Source organism: Pipistrellus hanaki, assembly GCF_964339955.1.
Source record: "Pipistrellus hanaki genome assembly, chromosome: 17".
Lineage (NCBI taxonomy): Eukaryota > Metazoa > Chordata > Mammalia > Chiroptera > Vespertilionidae > Pipistrellus > Pipistrellus hanaki.
In genome coordinates, this window is record NC_140519.1 from 24,911,578 (window position 1) to 24,932,829 (window position 21,252).

At 34.0% G+C, this 21,252-nt stretch overlaps 1 protein-coding gene across 2 annotated transcripts in view; it reads left to right on the top strand.

Moving 5' to 3' along the window:
- The window catches only part of TMEM68 (transmembrane protein 68), a 39,320-nt gene extending 19,565 nt beyond the window's left edge, over positions 1-19,755 (top strand). For both annotated transcript variants that reach the window (XM_084864922.1, XM_084864923.1), the window contains 5 exons: positions 5,075-5,239; positions 7,952-8,145; positions 12,884-12,944; positions 14,880-15,019; positions 19,178-19,755. In XM_084864922.1, coding sequence (XP_084721048.1) covers positions 5,075-5,239; positions 7,952-8,145; positions 12,884-12,944; positions 14,880-15,019; positions 19,178-19,282 — 665 coding nt within the window. In that variant the 3' untranslated portion in view covers positions 19,283-19,755. The remainder of the gene's footprint in view (positions 1-5,074; positions 5,240-7,951; positions 8,146-12,883; positions 12,945-14,879; positions 15,020-19,177) is intronic.
- Positions 19,756-21,252: the final 1,497 nt, after the last annotated feature.

Here is a 21,252-nt window from a genome sequence, read left to right on the forward strand (position 1 = left end):
TTTTTAATGGATGCTTTTGTAAATTTTGTAATGTAGTCTTGATAACTTTAAATTTTAAATTTTTGCACGAAAATAAGACTGCTTTAGGTTCATTTCACGCTAAGCAATTTTACTGTGAGATGTACTACAAATAGAATTTTTAGTTAATACTGTAGGAACAGCTTTTTGTCCAATACACTTAAATTTTATTGGGAGTTCACTTATTTCTATTAACCAATTTAAATTAACCTGAAAACTTGATTACTATTTTACTGTCAAATTTAATACTCTAACAACAATCTTCGTTTACCCTATGAATATTAGTGGAAAGGATTATTTGCATTCTTGAGTAGGCTCTGAGCATTCCTGGTGCTATGCTGGATTTAGATACAGGGTAGCTGCTGTAGGCCAAGTCTCTTGTCTGTTTCCTGGGTCCTGATCTGAGCTGGACGTGGGAAGCGAAGCAGCCATGGGGGCAGGAGATCTCCCTCCGATGGGGTGAAGATTCAGGTTCCTGCAAGGTTGGGAGGGTGAGGGTCTGTTCCCCACCTCTGTTGGTCTCCACATTCTCTCCTGATGTCCCCTCTGTGACTGTGCCTGTCTTAGATTGTTCCTTCCCTGAGGAATCTTACCCATCTCCGGCCAACCAGCCATCCTCTAGGGCCAAGCAAGGGTGATTTGAGGTTCAGTTCTGTTTCCTTGGTAGCCTATGCCCCCATGGCCTCCTCGCCCAGCTCCTGTCTTAGGATCCCCTCAACCTGTTGGCGGGCCCCAGCACTGATCACATATCTCGGAGGACTCAGGTTTCTTCTTCAGGGAGGGCCCAGGTCACAGCATTGGGCGAGAGACAAATCCAAGGTACCAGCCACCATGAGGTTTCAACCTCAGCATGAACAGAAAGCTCAGGCAACAGCTGAGGGCAAGAAGGGACAATATAGAATGCTCAAGTGCCTTCCCAGTGCCTTAATTCCTTCTGAAAGGGATTAAATCCTTTCGTGTCCTTTTAAAAATTGCTGCCAAACATTGAGAGAATTAGTTTCTATGCTTTTTTTTGGGGGGGGGGGGGGTGTAATAATATGCTGTTGTAAAATATCAAAAATTATAATGACATTGTAGGATAATATCATGTAAGGATATTCTTTGCTCTGGGCTCTGGCAATTCAGTTTCAAATTGGCTGTCAATTTCTTTTTGTAACTTCATATAAACCTTGTCAGGGAGGCAAACACACAAATTATTTACTTTAGTTCAAGAGGCCAAATATATTGACTTTCAATTACAATCCTTACCACTTTTGAAGGAATCCTCTCTTTATTTCCTTCCATAATAATTTTCAGGCTACAGAGAGTTTCATTTAAAAATCTTTGACAGATGAAACAATTCCTCTTAAGGTTTTGGTGACTACTTGTATAGATAAGATTTAATTTTTTTTCTTATAAATTTTTTATTAATTTTTTTGTTTTTATTTTTTACATATATGTCCCTATTCCCTTATTACCCTCCACCCACTCATGCCCCACCCTCCTGTTGACTGTGTTCATTGATTAGGCTCATATGCATGCACACAGTCCCTCTGTTGATCTCTCCCCCTTACTCCCACCGACCATACTGTTTTGATTACTACAGCTTTGTCAGATAGTTTGAATCAGGGAGCACAATGCTTCCAGCTTTGTTCTTTCTTAAACTGTTTTGCCTATTGAGGGTCTTTTGTGGTTTTAAACAAATTTTAGGATTGTCCTATTTAAGTGAAAAAATGCAATTAAATTACATTAAATCTCTAGATTAGGGGTGTCGAACTCAATCAGAGAAGGGGCCAAAATCTAAAATCCAGCCTAAATCGCGGGCCGAATGGTTTACTCAACAGTCATAAACTGACAATGTCATAAACTGACAGCGGAGTGCAGTGATGACAGCGTGGTGCGGGCCACATTGCAAGGCCTGGCGGGCTGGATTTGGCCCGCGGGCCTTGTGTTTGACACATGTGCTCTAGATTACTTTGGATAGTGTGGACATCTAGATAATATTACATATTCCCATCCATGAATTTAGAATATTTTTCCACTTATTTGTGTCTTTTTCAGTTTCTTTCATCGTCATAGTTTTCAGTGTGTAGATATTTAACTTTCTTGGTTACATTTATTCCTAGGTGTTCTTTTTGATACAATTGTAAGTGGAAGTTTTTCTTAATTTCTTTTTCTAATAGCTTATTACTAATATATGGAATTGCAAGAGATATTTGTATATTGACTTTGTAGTCTGCAGTTTTATTGAGTTTATTAGTTCTAACATTGTTGTTTTTTGGTGGATTTTTTTTAGGGTTTTTTATATATAACATCATGTAATCTGCAAATAGTGACAGTTTTACTTAACAATTTGGATACCTTTTATTTCTTCTTCTTGTCTTACTGCTCTGGCTAAGGCTCCCAGTACTGTGTTGAATAAAAGTGGTGAGATTGGACATCCTTATTTAGTTTCTGATCTTAGAGGAAAAGCTTTTGGTTTTTCACTGTTGAATATGTTTCTTCTATGCTTGTCATATGGTCTTTATTATTTTGAGGCACATTCCCTTCATATCCACTTTGTTAAAAGTTTTTGTCATAAATGGAAGTTGATTTTGTCAAATGCTTTTTCAGCATCTCTACAGATGATCATATGATTTTACTGTTCATATTGTTAATGTGGTTTAAACATGTTGATTGAGTTGTGAATGTTGAACCATCTCACATCTTGGAATGAATCCTACTTGATCATGGTGTATGACCCTTTCAATTTATTGTTGAATTTGGTATGCTAATATTTTATTTAGGATTTTTTGCTTCAGGGATATTGGCCTGTAATTTTCTTTCCTTGTGGTATTCTTTTTTTTTTTTTTTTTTTTTAATTTATTTTTTATTTATTTATTTATTTTTTACAGAGAGGAAGGGAGAGGGATAGAAGTTAGAAACATTGATGAGAGAGAAACATAAATCAGCTGCCTCCTGCACACTCCCTGCTGGGTATGTGCCCACAACTAAGGTACATGCCCTTGACTGGAATGGAACCTGGAACCCTTGAGTCTGCAGGCTGATGCTCTATCCACTGAGCCAAACTGGTTAGGAAGGCCTTGTGGTATTCTTGCTTGATTTTGGTGTCAGGGTAATGTTCACTTTGTAAGATGAGTTTGAAGTGTTTCATCCTTTTCTTTTTTTTAGAAGTCTTTGAGAAGAACTGGTATTCTTCTTTGAATGTTTGGTAATATTCATCAGTGAGGTGAAAGCGGTTTGGCTCAGTGATAGAGCGTCGGTCTGCTGACTGAAAGGTCCCAGGTTCGATTTCGGTCAGGGGCGTGTATGTTGGCTGTGGGCACATCCCCGGTAGGGGGTGTGCAAGAGGCAGCTGGTTGGTGTTTCTCTCTCATCGACGTTTCTAGCTCTCTCTCCCTTCCTCTCTGTAAAAAAATCAATAAAAATATATTTAAAAAAAAATATTCATCAGTGAAACCATCTTGACCTGGATTGTTGTTTATTGGAAGTTTTTTTGTTTTGTTTTTTTTTTACAGATTTTATCTCCTTACTAATAACCAATCTATTCAGATTATCTGTTCTCTATGATAGTCTTAGAAAGTTGTATGTTTCTTGGAATTTATCCATTTCTTCTAGGTTGTCCAATTTGTTGGCATATAATTGTTTATTGTTTGTATTTCTGTGGTATCAGTTGTGATGAATGCTCTTTCATTTTCTTAGAAGGCTGTATGTTCCTTAGAATTTATCCATTTCTTTTAGGTTGTCCAATTATTTGGCATGCAATTATTCATTTTTTATATTTTTGTGGTATCAGTTGTGAAGAATCCTCTTTCATCTGATTTTATTTGAGTGTTCTTTTCTTGGTGAGTCTAGCCAAGAAAATGTATTAGTATTTGGTTAACAGTGTTAATCTTGTTTGTCTTTTTAAAAAAACAGATCTTGGTTTCATTGTTCTTTTATATTATCTTTTTAGTGTTTATTTCTTTTATTTCCATTTTGATCTATTCTAACATTTACTAATGTGGGGTTTCTTTGTACTGTCTCTCCCCCCTCCCCCCCCCCCGCCCAGTTCCTTGAAGGCATAAAATTAAGTTGTTTATTTGAAAATTTTCTCATTTCTTGAGGTAGGCATTTATTGCTATGAACTCCCTTCTTAGAACTGCTTTTGCTGCATCTTATTCAGTTTTAGTATGTTGCATTTCTTTCTTTTTTTTTTTTTTTAATCCTCTCCTGAGGACATGCTTTTATTGATTTTTTTTTTTTTTTTTTTTTTTTTTTTAGAGAGAGAGAAATATAGATGTGAGAATGAAACATTGATCGGTTGCCTTCCATACATGCCCCAATCAGAGATCAAACCCACAACCTGACTGGTATGTGCCCTGACCAGAAATTGAACCTGCCGCCATTTAGTGTATGGGATGATGCTCCAACCAGCTGAGCCACATGGGCCAGGGCATATATGTTGCATTTTCACTTTCAATTGTCTCAAGGTATTGTTTGTTATTTCTCGTTTGATGTCTTCATTGACCCATTTGTTCAGTAGGCTTTTTCTTTTTTGCTAGGACCTGCTGAGCCTGCGATCTGACTGGTGAGATGGGAAGAAAAAGCAGATCTTATTCCTAGAACCATGATCACATTTCACATGCTCCTTGGAGTATCAGTCCCCAACTCCTATGATAAAATACTCAGAGCATTTTCCTCTGAAACATAGGTGGAGCTTATCTAATATTCCTCACAATCCACCAACAGTACAGGATTGCCATAAAAAATGTATTGGTGTTTGGTAACAGTAAAGGACAGTAGGCAGATTAATCTCTTTAGCTGGTGGAGAAGAAAAAGGTACTTGTTGGGAAGCCAACCTTGAGATTAAATTAGAAGAGTCTCATTCCTTTCCTCACATCCACCACCCTTTTACAAATACTGTCATTTGCTTCCCTTGCTGAAACCCTGGTTCTCTAATTTTACTTGCATTATTGGAGAGATATTTTCTTAGCATCCAGTTCAAATTTCTGATTACTGTTTTGCTTTGTTTTCTCCCTAATATATTCTTAATAATAAGCATATTTTAAGTATTTGCATTTTGTCTTTCTAACAGGTTATGAAGTTCATGGAATGGAAAAAATACCAGAAGGACCAGCACTTATTATTTTTTATCATGGAGCTATTCCCATAGATTTTTATTACTTCATGGCTAAAATTTTTATCCAAAAAGGCAGAACTTGCCGAGTAGTAGCTGATCACTTTGTCTTTAAAATTCCAGGTAAACTTTCACTGTTCATAATGTTAATTAACACAGTCAAATTATGGGATAGTCTGTATCTTTGAGCTTTCTGGAATCATTTGGAAAAGCTTTATGCCTTTTTAGTTTACACACTTGGAACTCCAATTTGGGAGCATCTAGTTATCCTCATTATGGCCAAAGCTTATCTGATCTCTTTCTTTATTATCTGGTATTGAGTCCTAATTTTTCAAAGTTAAATCCTGAACTTTTACTTTTAAAAATTAAATTATAACTTTTGCCAAATAATGTATATTTTGGTACATAGAGTCTATTATGTGTTGTTTTTTTTTTATCATACTTCTTGACTTCATAGTTGGTAGACTTATAACTTAGGATTGAGGATCATATTCTTTTTAATCTGTTCATAAAGGCTTTGTACCTTTTAAAAAATTAATTAACCAAATGTTTTCAAACACAGTAGAATACTCTTAAAAATCTCTGTAAAATAAACTCATTAAGATTTAATTTTAGCCAGGACCGGTTTGGCTCAATGGATAGGGCGTCGGCTTGGGGACTGAAAGGTCCCGGGTTCGATTCCGGTCAAGGGCATGTACCTTGGTTGCGGGCATATCCCCAGTAGGGGGTGTGCAAGAGGCAGCTGATCGATGACTCTCTCTCATCGATGTTTCTGACTCTCTATCTCTCTCCCTTCCTCTCTGTACAAAATCAATAAAATATGTATTAAAAAAAAAAAAGATTTAATTTTATTTTCATCTGTTATTAAATCACCAGAAACAAGCCAAAAAGTTTATAACTTATTCACTGGAATAATAACAAAAAAAAGTGATCATAGACATAGTTAATGTTTTAGGTATCCTTATGTCACTAAAAAGACATTTGTATTTTTTTAAATATCTATTTTTATTGATTTCAGAGAGGAAGGGAGAGGGAGAGAAAGATAGAAACATCAATGATAAGAGAGATTCATTGATTGGCTGCCTTCTGCATGCTCCCTAGAGCAGTGTTTCCCAAAGTGTGGAACGTGTACCCCCAGGGGTATAGGAAGAGTTTGGTGGGGGTACGTGTTGCACCGGAGTTTGGTGGGGATATGCACTGCACCGTGCTTAGCTGCGCCTAATTCTACGTTCTCATGAGTTCGAGGCATACTCAGTGTTAGGAAAATTATAGAAGGGGTACACATATGTCAAAAGTTTGGGAAACACTGCCCTAGAGGATTGAGCCCGTAATCCTGGACATGTGCCTTTGACCGGAATCCAACCTGGGATCCTTCAGTCTGCAGGCCGATGCTTTATCCACTGAACCATACTAGCTAGGGCAGTCATTTTCATTTGTATTTTGTGTATAAACTAAATAGACTTATCAAAGATTTTTCTTTAGAAAATAATATCACTTTATAGTAAAATTTGAAAATTAGAGAAAAAAACGTCATTATACCAGTAATCTTGCTACTCTAATATAAGCAGTTTTTTAATTTATTTTGTTTCATTCTTAATTCACATATTCACGTATTATGCAAACAACTTTATTTTTAAAAATATTTTAATGTTAGCATTAATATTTTAACATTTATAAAGAACACTTTAAAAAATAATTTTTAAAGTAAAGAATAGTTTTAATGGATGACTAAAATATTTAATTACTTCGTTTTCTCTTATGAAACATTAGGGTACTTCCATTTCTTTCTTTTTATCTGTAATAGAAAGTGAATTTTTTATTTAGCCTTTGGCTTTTAAAATACTTTTCCCCTTTATGATCTTATCATTCAGGAAACCTCCCTTGTTCATTCATTTATTATGATATTGCTTCTAATGAAATCAGTGGGCTTTTAATGTAATATAGCATGAAAATTATTTCAGTTTTAATAATATTTATAATCTTGTTTCAGATCCTTAAACTTATGAGAAGGTTGATTACTACTCATTTCACTTTCAAGGAATAATGTATACTCTCATCAGTCCTCTAAAGTTTCAGTTTAGGATTTGCTTAAAATATTTAATTACATAACAGGATTATATTTTCATCTATAAATAGTTGTAATTTTTTAAATTGTTTAAAACTCAATGATTTTGCTATTATTATTGACATAAAATTTTCTTGGGATTAGCATCATCTAACTTTTAATTTCAGTAGCTTTTATTATGGCTTACCAATTTTGGTAGGGCTAAGCGTAATCAGATTCACATGTTCTTGAGTGAGTCTCTTATAGGTTTAATGGAAGATTAGATTTGTGACTGCTGATAGCATATTATTTCTGATTGCTTTAATAAATGCTGTAGATAGTGTTTACCATGAGATGCTATTGGAAGGAACTTTGGGCTAGATATACCTGGACCAGAATCTCTGCCCTGCCATTTGCTTGGTGTGTGACTTTGAGCAAGCTACTTACACTCTGAGACAACTTTTCTTCTTCTGTAAAGTAAGGATAAGAATCCCTGTTTTCCAAGGTTTTTGTGAGTTTTAATTAAAAATTTGAATATGTAAAATAGCCAGAGTAGAAGGTGATCACTAAGAGGTTATCAATAGTAGGTGATGAATAAGATGAAGCTATTATTTTACCAGCAATATTAATCTTATGTTAACTTTGAGAGTTCTTACTGATTTTTTAAAAGTTAAAAAGAATTTACTGATGTAAGTATAGATAGCACATTTTATAGGTTGTGAAGATATTTGCTTTTGAAGAATTGGACAAGAAATACTTAAGATATATATTCATGCTAATGTTTCTTACAGGGTTTAGTTTATTACTTGATGTATTTTGTGCTCTACATGGACCAAGAGAAAAATGTGTTGAAATTCTGAGGAGTGGGCACTTGTTAGCTATTTCACCAGGTGGAGTTCGAGAAGCCCTAATTAGTGATGAAACCTACAACATCATATGGGGTAATCGTAAAGGCTTCGCTCAGGTTGCAATTGATGCAAAAGTGGTGAGTTGTATAAAGCTAATTATTAAAGTAAAGCTAGGTTGTATTTATAATAAATGCTCAAATAGTGAGCCAAAGTATATAAGAATTTAGATACTGTCATTGCAGTACTTGAAGTTAGTGTATATAACTCTTTAAAGTGTAACAGTAGAGAACTGTTCCTGTGGATGGGAAAACATCTGAAAAATTCAATCTGGAAATTTGGCAAATATTCAGCAAAATTTTATTTTACATTTCAAAATCCAGCATCTTTTAATCAGATTTATAAGTCTTTGTATTTCTTTAGTTATACTTGTTTTCATAATTAATAATCAATCCAATTCTATGTATTTTAATACTTTTGTACGATTGAGTGGACTTATGTCAGTGATGATTGTTGGTTGGTTTCATTGCAATTCTTTATCTGTGATCAATTTATATTACAAAAGGACTCAAATAGTAAATGACCAATCATTTCTTATCAAGAAATGTGACAAGCTATCTAGTAGTATGAATAAAAAATGACATACTAGGTGTTGGTGATATTTAGATCTTTTTAAAAGACTTTAAAAATGAATTGGTCAGAAAGTTAGATGTTCTGGGATTCGCTGTAATTCTTCTTCATAAGCTGAAGAATGTGAATACTATTTTATTTTTTTCTTTTTCTTTAAAAAGTATTTCTCAGTTTTTTGGTCTTCATATTTCGTAGTACTTTGTCCTATGAAACATTTATTATTCATGGAATGGTTTCTTTTTTGTTTTCTGTTTGTTTTAATTTTAGATTGTGAGAAAAACAAGTAGTAGTATCTTGGACAAAGTGTGTTCTTTTTGTAGGCCAATCGATTAGCTAGAGACACCTGCCAGTACTTTCACATTTGTTTTTTTGTGTACCCATTTTGCCACATAAAGAGACCGGTATAAACCTTTAGCTTGCCTATTCATCTTACAAATACAGACTACTGAATAAAAAGAAAAAGCTAATGGATAATTCATTCTAACCCAAGATTAGTATTAGAAAAAGAGTGGAAATTTTCTCTATATTTTTTAATTTTAGGATTGTAATAAATACAATGCATTGAGCTTCTATTCTCTCTTGTACATATGTATAGGTAACTTCTAGAAGTTATTGCTGTATAGTACTTTAATAATGTGGTCCTAGTATAACAGTTAAGGTACTTACGTAAGTGTTTAATAATACACAACGTACAAATTGAAATACTGTTGTCCTACAGTAGATTATAAACTCTCTGAGGACAAGGCTATCTTTTTATATTCTGAGTTCCTAGTACACTGACAGGCACTTAGGCTACTTGTATTTGTTAAATTGATTTTTAAAACATTGTTAATCAACACTAGAAAAGAGCCTTTTGAATTTTATTTTATATTAATAGTATTGATACAGAAAATTAATTTATAGCAATTTTATTTTCCTAAAAGTCTTAAGTACTGATGTAGAAAACAAAACCTTAGACTATATGAATAATATAGAATACAAAAGGATATATACTCACTTGTACAAAATTTAAGGATATGGGATGTATTTTTAAGCAATAATAAAAGTAAAATCTAATCAAATATAGTTTAATTTTTAAGTTTACATTTTAAAACAATTATTTCTTTTAAGATTTAGGATAAAAATGACATTGATTTTGGGATTCTAATTTCTCATACTTAAGTTTACAGTTTTAAAGGACATTGCATGGAAGAAGACCCAAAAAAAAGAAATAATATAGAGAAAGGGACTCAGATTGCAATTCTTGAAAGAGTTTCTAAAAAATTATTTTAGATAGTCTAGAGTCAATTTAGTTAAGGATTTCATATGAAATTTGAGAAAATTTAATAAACAGCCTTTTACAAGTTTATAAATAAACAAAAATCTTTAACATTGCTGATTTACAAAAGAGCGTTGTAAATTTGATAAGTCTTGCACCACCCCAACCTTTTGTAGTGCTTTTAAAAGCTTTAGGGTGGTGCTCCTCTGTAGTAAGTAGGTGAAATATGTGATCACTCCAGTGTTGCAGCTGAGGAAACTCTGGCACAGAGAGATGAAGGGATGGAGGGACCCGGTCATACAGCAGGGCAGAAGCAGAGCAGAGCACACAGTTCAGGACTGCAGGCAGCTGGTGCTGTGGCCATCACTGATGGCATTTCACAGTGAGCTTGAGATTTAAGGGCACTTCCCCATACCTGAGGAAAACCTTTCAGTCATAGCATTGTAAATGTCTCAAGTATCCCTTCTGGAAAACCCCTTCATAGTCTCACAGAATTATCATAAACTGTGATCAAAGATTTAAAACTGTTGTTGCAGGATTAAATACATTTCAATTATGACATAGTATCAGAAATTAAAGTTAAAAAGTCTAGATCATCAATGCAAGCTCACAAAATATTGGTTGAAAATATTTAAGGTTCATCTAAAAGTTGCAGCTTTTTTATGTAATATAAGTCACTCTTATTTAGTGAGTTCCTGAGAATTATGACTGGTAAGAATTTTTAGGTAACTTCATCCTATATAATAAAAGGCTAATATGCAAACTAACTGAACTGTGACACCCACTGACCACCAGGGGGCAACTCCACACTCAATGCAGGAGCCCTGGACGGGGCTCATAGCTGGTGAGGGCAGTGGTGGTGGCAAGTAGCCTCTCCCACCTCCGCAGCAGTGGGACATCCTCCAAGGGCTCCTGGATTGTAAGAGGGTGCAGGCTGGGCTGAGGGACCCCAACAACTCCTCAGTGCATGAATTTCATGTACCAGGCCTCTAGTATCTAAATAAGTTGGGAAAAATTAGCCCATTTACTTTAGTTGGAAAACAAATAAATATAAAAGAAAATACCATTTGTTCTAATAAAATTTTTATTATTTCAATCTATTAAAAATCTTTTGAGATATGATAATAATTAGCCCCATTTTTAACATGAAAAAAACAGACTTTGACATGGTAAGTAACTTTTTTAGTGGTTCCCACTTTTTTAGTGGCCAAGTTAGGACTCCAAGACAGTGTGAAGCTGATTCTTCAAGAATAATTTTAACAAAATACACATTCTCTTTCTCTTGCACATACATACAGAGACACATGTATACATGTAAACAGAATGTAATGCTAGGCTACTTTTGCAACTATGTTTTATATAAAGTGTGCACAAGGAAAGGAATGAATAATTTACTACAATATCAGGTTCTAATAAAGCGATGTTTGTAGCTTAAAGGCTTTAGCTTGCAGGCAAATTTAGGAACAACATGCCCAAAAGATAGCCTGGAATACTGAGCCTTCTAGGCAAGCTTTCTCTGTTGAGTGGGTTTTGGAAATGTTCAGCTTCCAGGGAGTTAGGTATTTAAAGGATGATGTGTCCCCTGAAGTGTGTTTAAATAATGCGTACTTCAATACAAACATGAATCCAACAGACAAGGCACAGTGGTGAATATATGGGCTAAAAGTTTTTGTTCTTTGGGCCTCTTAAGTTCTCACTTCTAAAGTCATAACTATTTAAAACATTAAGATTTCAGCCATCATTTTATTTTACACTAGTGGTGGTTATCTAGATTGAAATCTGAATTTTTACAAAAGGGTCAATGTACTTTGTCTTATGTGCTTGCTCTGTGAATTAACTCCATTGAATTTTAAGACCTTTACCTGACTTCTTTTCTTTATCTGACTTCTCTCTTTCCTGTTTTTAATATTTCTGCTGCCTCTATCTGACCTTTATGTTCTAGGTGCTGGGATAACAGGAGTGAACAAAGCAATGTCTGTGCTATTGGGAGTTCTGGGAGAGGGGAGAGATACAATAAATAAAAGACCAGTTAGTTATATGTGAGGTAGTAAGTTCTATGAAGAAAGCCATACTTAGTCTCTTTCCTGCAGTCCACCATATTTTACCACTTCCCAAAGCTGAATAGGAATGGCTTTTTAAATGTCAGCTTACTTAAATATCTCAAGTCCTGCTCACCAAGGCAGGTATTCCTGTATTAAGCAAATACTGATGGTAGACTGTGAGTGAAGTGTCATTCCCTCCTTCCCCTAGTTTTATCTATTCTGAAAACATTTAATTTGCTATATTTTATGTATGGTGAAAAGTGTTCAATTTTTTATCTACTTTAGTTCTACGGTGGCATACCCTTCTCATATGCTCCTTTGCTACTTCACCCATTGTTTTATGACACCTAGTTAAGGTCTTCATTTTTAAAACAATTAATATTCAAAGAAAAATGAAAACAAACTTGTAAGAAGAAATTCTCTAAAATTAATGATGTGAAGAATTCTTCCATATATATGCTTTTCCTTTTTTTGTGGTGATATACTTTTCATTGATGTTGAACATTTTTATATTTAATACACTCACAAAAATAAATGGTGTTTTACTAATTTCTGTCATTTAAATTTATATAAATTTTCCAGTAGAGAGAATCTCTGTCTTGTAACTTTACTCAGCGAACATACTATTCAGTAGCCACCTGGAACCAATTTGATTTCCCACATTTATTTTATTTAATTAAATTAATGATTATTATAATCTTTGAGTATTAAGGATTTATGTGGAATGAATAGGAAAGTTGGTAAACTGAATATTAGATATTACCACTAGAGGGTAGTGTTTCTAATTTATATTTCTACAAATGACCAAGTTTAGACTGATAAATCACACTAGTGATAAAAGTACCTTATTTTAATCTTAAACAGATCCTCAAAAGTTTTCATTAGTTACTCAATGGAGACATTGAATAGATTAATATATTTACTTTTTAATCCAAATTTTCTCTTTAGCCCATTATTCCTATGTTTACACAAAATATTCGTGAAGGATTTAGATCACTTGGAGGAACAAGTAAGTTCTGGTTCATTTGGTTTTTCTAATGATAGTGTAATATTTATAACAATATTTTATTTTTTACTTTTTACTTTTATAACAATATTTTAAATATTTGGGCTTTGAACTCTATGTAGTTTCATAATTTAGATTTTTTTTTCCATTTAGATGTCTTTCTATTTAAAGACTAAATGATAATGTTTTAAGTAGTGGCAGCTCTTAGATGTTAGGTTTTTGTCTTATGTACATACTAAAGCTTATTTGTCATTCACTTTTTAAAATTACCAAGTAAATTACCTACTTACTTTTGTTAAAACATGTTGTTTAAGGTTAGGAGAAATTTACATATAACTTAGACTATTTTCTTACCTTACCCCTGAAGAAGTTGCAGCTTTAAAAATGAATGACAATAATATTGAAGTAAGATGAACAACCAAAGAAGATATAATTTGCCTTGGTTTATTTCTGTTACTTAAAAAAAAAATGTTTTTATTGATTTTTAGAGAGAGAGAGAAAGGGAGAGGAATAGAGAGATAGGAGCATCAATATGAGAGATCTATTGGCTGCCTTTCCCCACTGGGGATTGAGCCCACAACCCAGGCATGTGCCCTGACCGGGGATTGAACCAGTGACCTCTTGGTTCATGGGTCGACACTCAGTCACTATTTTGAACCACGATATATTTTTTTTTGCCGACCTTCAACTTATTGGTAGCAAAATAAGCTCTGAATCTAGTTATAGGAGTGATAATTAGATATGCTTTTTCCTGTAGGGTCTCGTTTTCTTTTTCTTTTGAAAATTTCAGTTTGTTTTTATACCCTACACTTTATGTATTACATTTGCTTGATTGTTATTTTAAATCCCTAGCACTATATCGTTAGTGTTTTTATGCACATAAAAATCCCCTCCTGAAGAACTTTAAACTTCTGTTTCTTTTATGTCCAACATTGGTATTCCATTACATTTTATGTCTTTTTTTTCCTTCTCAAATTTAAAATGGAAGGGCAGGTTGATGAGATGTTTAATTTTTGTTGTGGAATTATTCTCATTTTCTCAGATCATTTCATCAGAATTTAAGTTGCATACCAGAAGTTATCCCTAATTTTACTTCTTTAAATGCAAAGTGGTTTTAAAATTCTTTATTACTTTTTAATGTTTACTTTAATAGTTGAATATCTCAAAAATTAGTGTCTAGTGATCTTAGTATTACTTTGTGTTTTATTGTGTATTTTGTTTTTTTATATATAAACAGTGTTTTCAAATTCCAGTACAACTCATGATTATGTATTACATGTCACTTGACTTTCTTGGATTTATTTATTTTTTTTTAAACCTAGCCTTAAATTTTTTAGTTTATTTTGCATTATTGCCATTCTTATCTTGCTAAATTTTATATTGATCATTACCAATGGTAATTCTTTGCTTTGTTACATTTTTCCTAATTTACAATAATGTTTTAGTCTTTACTTAGTTTATTGATACATATTAGTCTCACATTTATGTGAATTTATTTTATGCTTCCATTTTTTTCTTTTTTCATGTAAATCACATATTTTTGAGTCTCTAGACTTTTTAGCTTCTGGTTTTGTGTTCAGTCTTTATCCTTTATTTTGCAATAATAGCACTTGGTTTGCCTTTAAAATCCTCATATTTTAAAAAGCTCATTTAAAAATATTAATAGACCTTGTTTTTTTTGAGAATTTTTAAGTTTACAGAAAAATTGAACAGAAAGTACAGAGTGTACCCATAAACCCCCTCATCACCCTCCAGATTTTTCTGTTAACATCTTGCACATTTGTTACAACTGATGAAAAGCTCATCTTCAAAAAAATTTTAATTTCCAAGAGATGATATTATTTGCCACTTTCCTCTAAATCTTACATAATTGAGAGTTTACAATTACATGTTCAGAATTTGTAACCAATTAAAATGATTTTGTTTACTTTAAAACAGGATTATTTAGGTGGCTTTATGAAAAATTCCGCTATCCATTTGCTCCAATATATGGAGGTTTTCCAGTGAAGTTTCGTACCTACTTAGGTGATCCCATTCCATATGATCCGAAGTTAACAGCAGAAGAATTAGCTGAAAAGGTAAATTATTCTTTCTTAGTCCTTGTATAGATTTGACTTTCAATTATTATATTAAAATTAATTCATTATTTTTAAATTTTAAATTTTATTTTACAAGTATGCTCTAAATCAGTGGTGATTTCCTCCCCAGGGCACATTTGCCAATCTGGAGACATGTTTCATTGTCACAATGGGCCAGGCTTGGGAAGTGGTGGTGCTACTGGCATCTAGTGAATAGAGGTCGAGGATGGTGATAACCATCCTGCAGTTCCCAGGACATTCCCCCACTACAAAGAGCTTCTGTTCTAAAATGTGACAATTAAGAAATGTCTATAGACATTGCCATATGTCGCCTAGGGCATAAAGTCAACCCTGGTTGAGAACTACTGTGCTAGGGTATTATGGAAGCACAGGGGAAAGGTATCTGAATGAGATCAGGAATACTTCAAGGGAGGTGATGCTTGAATTCTATTTGGAAAGACATGAAGAGATTAACTGGACAAGGAATAATGAGGTAGAGGAAATGGAATGTTTAAAGGGATGACAACATGAAATAGCCTGAACTCTGGGGAGTTAAAGGTGGTCTGGTATAGCTAGAAGGAATATTTTAGGAGATTAGGCTAGAAATTTAAAAAGTTTCTGGGCTGTGATGGCTTATTATTGATTTGTTCACGGAAAGCCGGAGAGCTATTTAAGGCAGGTGAGTGATGTAATAGGTTTGCATTTAGGAAGATTACTAGAAGCAATGTGGAGGCTCAATTTCAGTGATGCTAGTATGAAGGTCGAAGGGGAAAGAGACTGCTTTTGTGAGGAAAAAAATGGGAAAGCTTTCTCGAATGAGGGCATTTGAAGTGGGTCTTGAAAGTGGGCATGTCCTAGACATGCAGTCCTGGGGCAGGAGGCAGAGAATGAACTGCTGTGGTAGGAGCTAAGCTGACTGCACATACCAACAGTGTCCAGCAGTCCCATGTGATTAGAACAGCAAGGTGGGGATGACTGCCTAATTCCCCGCTAGGAATTTTGCAAAGCACATTAACATAGAAAAGATCCCAAGAAGGCTTGCAGTAAGTGGTCTATTTATTTACCTTTGTTTCAAAGAGCATTTTCAACTCTCATTCTACCAAAACCCTATCCCTGTTTTTCCTTGAATAGCACTTAATAACAGCTGGGGAATAGACTTGGGGTCACTAGCTTAGTGGATCCAGTTTGATCAATGAAACTGGAAAAGCAAGTAGGAGCTATACTTTTAGGCCCTTAAATACAGACTAGGGGATTTGTCTATTAAACATATATTAATTTGGAATAGGCCTCTGCTTTGAAGTGGTTCATATCAGTTCCACTTAAATTGTTTTTGGCCAAAGCAAGCAGATATGTAATCTCTTTCTCTACAATGGTTTATGATGATACTAGCAATTGTGATAACTTAGATGCATACAAATTTTTAAGAGCAGAGGTTATGCTATGAATTTTTGTTCTCTAGTTCCTAGTATAATACAATGTTAGGTATTTAATTAGATCTCACTAAAAGTTTGATGAATGAATGAGTTAGATAATGATCTTATCTACTTGTAAGGTAGAGCAAGATACAGATTTGAGGGATTTTACAGAGATAGAACGCATCAGGCCTGAAAGCTAATTCTGTATAGTTACTTACAGGATATCTATGCATATTTTTATATACATAGGTTTTTTTGAACTGTCTTACTGAAGTTTGGGGAAAAAGTCAGAATTGGTGATGAAGATTTAGAAGTCATTTGCACTGAGATAATTACTGAAGCCATGAGCTTTACAGAACAATTTAGAGAGAGAAAGAAGAGGACTGAGGACAGACTATAGACTCTACAGTCTATTTAAGGAATAGGCCATGAAAAACAACCAAAGCTGGCTGATAGAGTAATAGCAGAGACACAGAACAAGTAAATTTGTGTGAGAAGTCAGCAGGTTAGGTTTTTTAAAAATAGAGGAAAGATCAGTAACATCCATTCCTACAGAGAGATCAAGGAAGATAAGACCACTCAGTTTGCTATTATACTTTTCAGAGAGTATGAAATAACATAAAAAGCTATAAATGTCATATTGAATATCTACAGAATGGGATGAATGTGTTATGATTTTATATCAGCCCACTGTATTGTTGTGGAGTGAACGTGAGGAAAGCCTACTGGAGTCTGAACCAAATTAAAATTTAGAGAGCCTTGATTGCCCGCTGGTCGCCGTTCTTCCTGCCAGAGAGGGAGAGGTCAGAGAGCAGCAGCGACCCTTTGTGTAGGACCACTTTGAAGCACATTAACCACATTGCAGAACAAGTAATCCTAAGACAAAACAGTTTTTCCCAAGTAACATCAAGATTATGCCAATGACGACCATTTTATTCACAGGGTCATCCTGTTCTTCAGAAAGCTGACAGTGTTCTATCTTGCAAGGCTATTTTGTGAGGTGCAAGGGGAAGGGGCCATGAGGCCATATCTCAAGGCCTGGCCTGGCGTCAACACTGTCAACTCTATCTGGGGCATGGTGCATGGCCTCTTGGAGTGCTCAAAAATTCCCACTCTCTAACATACATAGCTTAATTTTTTTAAAAAAATTTTAAATTTGTGATAAATATATAACATGAAATTTGTCAACTTAATCATTTTTATTTTAAATGTATGGTGCAGTACAATTAAATATACTTACTTTGTTGTGCAGCTGATCTCTAGAACCCTTTCCTCTTGCAAAACTCTAGCCAAATCCACTAACTCACCATTCCTTCAACAGCTGCTTTCCTGTGGTCCTTCTCCTCATGCTTTTTCCTTCACTGTTACTGAAATCTTACTGGTCCTTGGAAACTGAGACCAAACAGTACCTTGTTAGTGCGTCTTTTTCTGGTTGTTGCCTACCAAATGGGCTCACAAGTCTGAACTATCAAATACTTTCCTTCGCCCTGGCCGGTGTGGCTCAGTTGGTTGGGTGTCATCCCGTGTGCTGGTTCCGTTCCCACTCAGGTTGTGTGCTCGATCCCTAGTAGGGGGGCATGCAGTTGGCAGCCAAACGATGTTTCCCTCTCCCTTCCTCTCTCCCTAAAATCAATAAGAACATTTAAAAACAAACATACTTTTACATCAGATGACACATGTCACAAATGATCTTACATTTTAATTACTTTGTATTTGATGATTCTTGTTAATATATGAGCTCCTGGAGATTTGAGACTTGTTTCATTGATGTTAATAGCTTCCAAAGCACCTAATATTTTTTGAATAAGTGTATAAAATTTTTAAATATACTTCACAGAACATAAGCTGTGTGTTAGTCACTGTGCCAGATACCTGAAGACATGGTTTCAATTTCATCCTTATGATAATTGTATGAAATAGTTGTCATTTTACTGAGTTATGAAAATTTGTGGTTTAGAGGCTTATTTATAAAATAGTTCTTGGGGATAGGGTGTATTGGTTATATTTAATCAGAGAGGACGTTTCAGAATTTGTGTAAACAAGGCTCATTGAAAGGTTAGAATCTAAAAAGTATGTATGTGTGTGCATAAAACATTTTTTTTAGATAGCCACAACTAATTTCAAAGTGAAAATGGTTGAAATTTGTCATGAATGGGAAACAAATAGTTTTAGATTTCTTCTTATATCCTAATTGTTATGACTTAATTTAAATTCCTGTTAAACTATCTAGAAATTTAGGTAATGCACCAAAGTATATCAGCTCATTCAAAGTTTTCTTCACTTTTTCATTTTTCATTGCCTGGTATAATTCTTTGGTGTGTCTGGTAATAAAGGAAAAATGTACAACAGTTTATTAATGGATGGAAAGGAGTGAAACTTCATTTGGCTATTAGAAAATTTTTTGCTAATTTTTTTTCCTGATTTTTTCCCTTAGTTATTTAAAAAAGTATTTCCTGAGTGGAAGGCATTGCTGTGCTCAATGCTGGAGAAATGCTGAGATGTATCTCTGGTGTAGAAAATATTCGTTTGGACAATATTGTAACTCAAGCATAATAAAATAAAATATAAGAAATATACTGTGGGCGTACCAAGATGGAAACCATTAATTCATTCTGAAGAGAGATGGGTACTAAATTAGGGAGGACTTCTTGAAAGTAGTAGTACATTAAAATCTTTACAAAATGGATGATCTATATTGAGAACTAAAAGAATAATGGCCTTTTTGTTTTTGATTTCTTAATAGACGAAGAATGCTGTTCAAGCTTTGATTGATAAGCACCAAAGAATACCGGGAAACATTATGAGTGCTTTGTTAGAACGTTTTCATAAAGGTCAAAACAGCCACTAGAAGATAATTTAATATATTTATATTATTATGTTTGTGTCTATGGTACTGTCTTTTAAATTTTGTAGGTTTCATGATTAGTATTTTTGTAAAAATCATGTTAAAAGTATCTTTTGTTGAACTTGTTTAAAATTGTATTATACATTTATGCAGTTATGTCATATTTAAACAATAATTCATTACATGCCTAACAATTCAGAAAATGATCATGTTTCTTATAAATTCCTAATATTATATAATAGATTATTAGAGTTATGTTTAATAGCAATTTAGGTTAAACAAACATTCCTAAATAATGTATCTATTTTCTGTATCTGTTGTACTGAGCTAATTTTGCAAGATGGTATAACCCCATGGTTGGCAAACTGCAGCTCTCGAGCCACATGCGGTTCTTTGGCCTCTTGAGTGTGTCTCTTCCACAAAATAGCACAGCCTGGGAGAGTCTATTTTGAAGAGTGATGTTAGAAGAAGTTTAAGTTTTAAAAAATTGGCTCTCAAAAGAAATTTTAATCGTTGTACTGTTGATATTTGGCTCTGTTGACTAATAAGTTTGCCAACCACTGGTAACCTATGGTTAGTGCAGATGCTTAAGCTAGAAAAAGAATGCTTTTATCTGCTTTTCATTCCTTCCATGACCTTGGGCAAGTCACATGATGTTTTTGTGCCTCAACAATACTAGAGGGGAGGATGACTGGATAAAGGAGGTGAAGGTGTTAGCTAAAGAACATATATGCATACCCTAGCAGTGTTTCCCAAAGTGTGGTACGCGTACCCCCAGGGGTACGGGAAGAGTTTGGTGGAGGTACTTGTTGCACCAGAGTTTGGTGGGGATATGCACTGCACCGTGCTTAGCTGCGCCTAATTCTACGTTCTCATGAGTACGAGGGGTACTCAGCGTTACGAAAATTATAGAAGGGGTGCACATATGTCAAAAGTTTGGGAAACACTGCAAGGGACACAGACAATAGTGTGGTGAAAAGAGAGGGGGAGGTGGGGATGAGTGGAGGTGGGCAAAGGGGGGCAAAATCGGGGACATCTGCAATAGTGTCAACATTAAAAAAACATGTTAATACTATGGTTAGAAAATTCTTTGTATTTGCTTGGTAACTGTATAATTGAATTAAGACTTAAAGATCTTTCAGAAGTTTATGTATATGTTTTGTCATAGGATGTTTAAATTATTCCTTCAGGTATAACGTCAAGTTGCCAACCACAGTGAAAAAGATGTACTGTTTTTCAAATTGAGTAAAGTAAAATTTCTAATTGTTTTCAATTAAATTGTCATATAGGGCTGTAACATTGTCAGCCCTAAAATATGGCATTAATACTGTCCAGCTTAAAACCTCTTGCAGGTTAAGTCACTGTCAGAAGGATGCTAGTCTGAAAGCAGAGTTAGAGAAAGCTCTGCTTTTGCTTAATATCATGACTTATTCATTTGACTTTGCAACCAGTCAAATAGTTTATTTCAATAAAAATATACTTGAATGATGAATTTATGTGAACACAAAGCTTTATGAAAAATTAATGGCTTTTGATTTTTCTTGAAATCTGAATTATAAAAGTATTTAAACAAAATAGTACCAGAAATTCAATGCAATATCTCCCATTCCCTTTTTAGATATTAAACTATGTACTTGAATTTTTGTGTATTTTTGTATAACTATGTATATGTGTAATATATATAAAATTAAGCAACATAAAAATAAATATAAAGCTGAATTGCAATTCATTTTCTTATGAAATTTTATGTGACGTTTTCTTATTTTAAACTGATTTATTTATCACTCACAATCATATTGATGTATCTCAGCCAGAATGAATAAACCTTACTTTTCATTAAAAATAAAATTAAAATGTATTTTTACATTAAAAGAGTCAATGACTCTTTGAAGTTTTTTTTTCTTGTAGCAGTGAGCAGTGTTTGTTTAAAATTGGTACACATTTGCAGAATAAGTGGTTATAAAATGAATGAG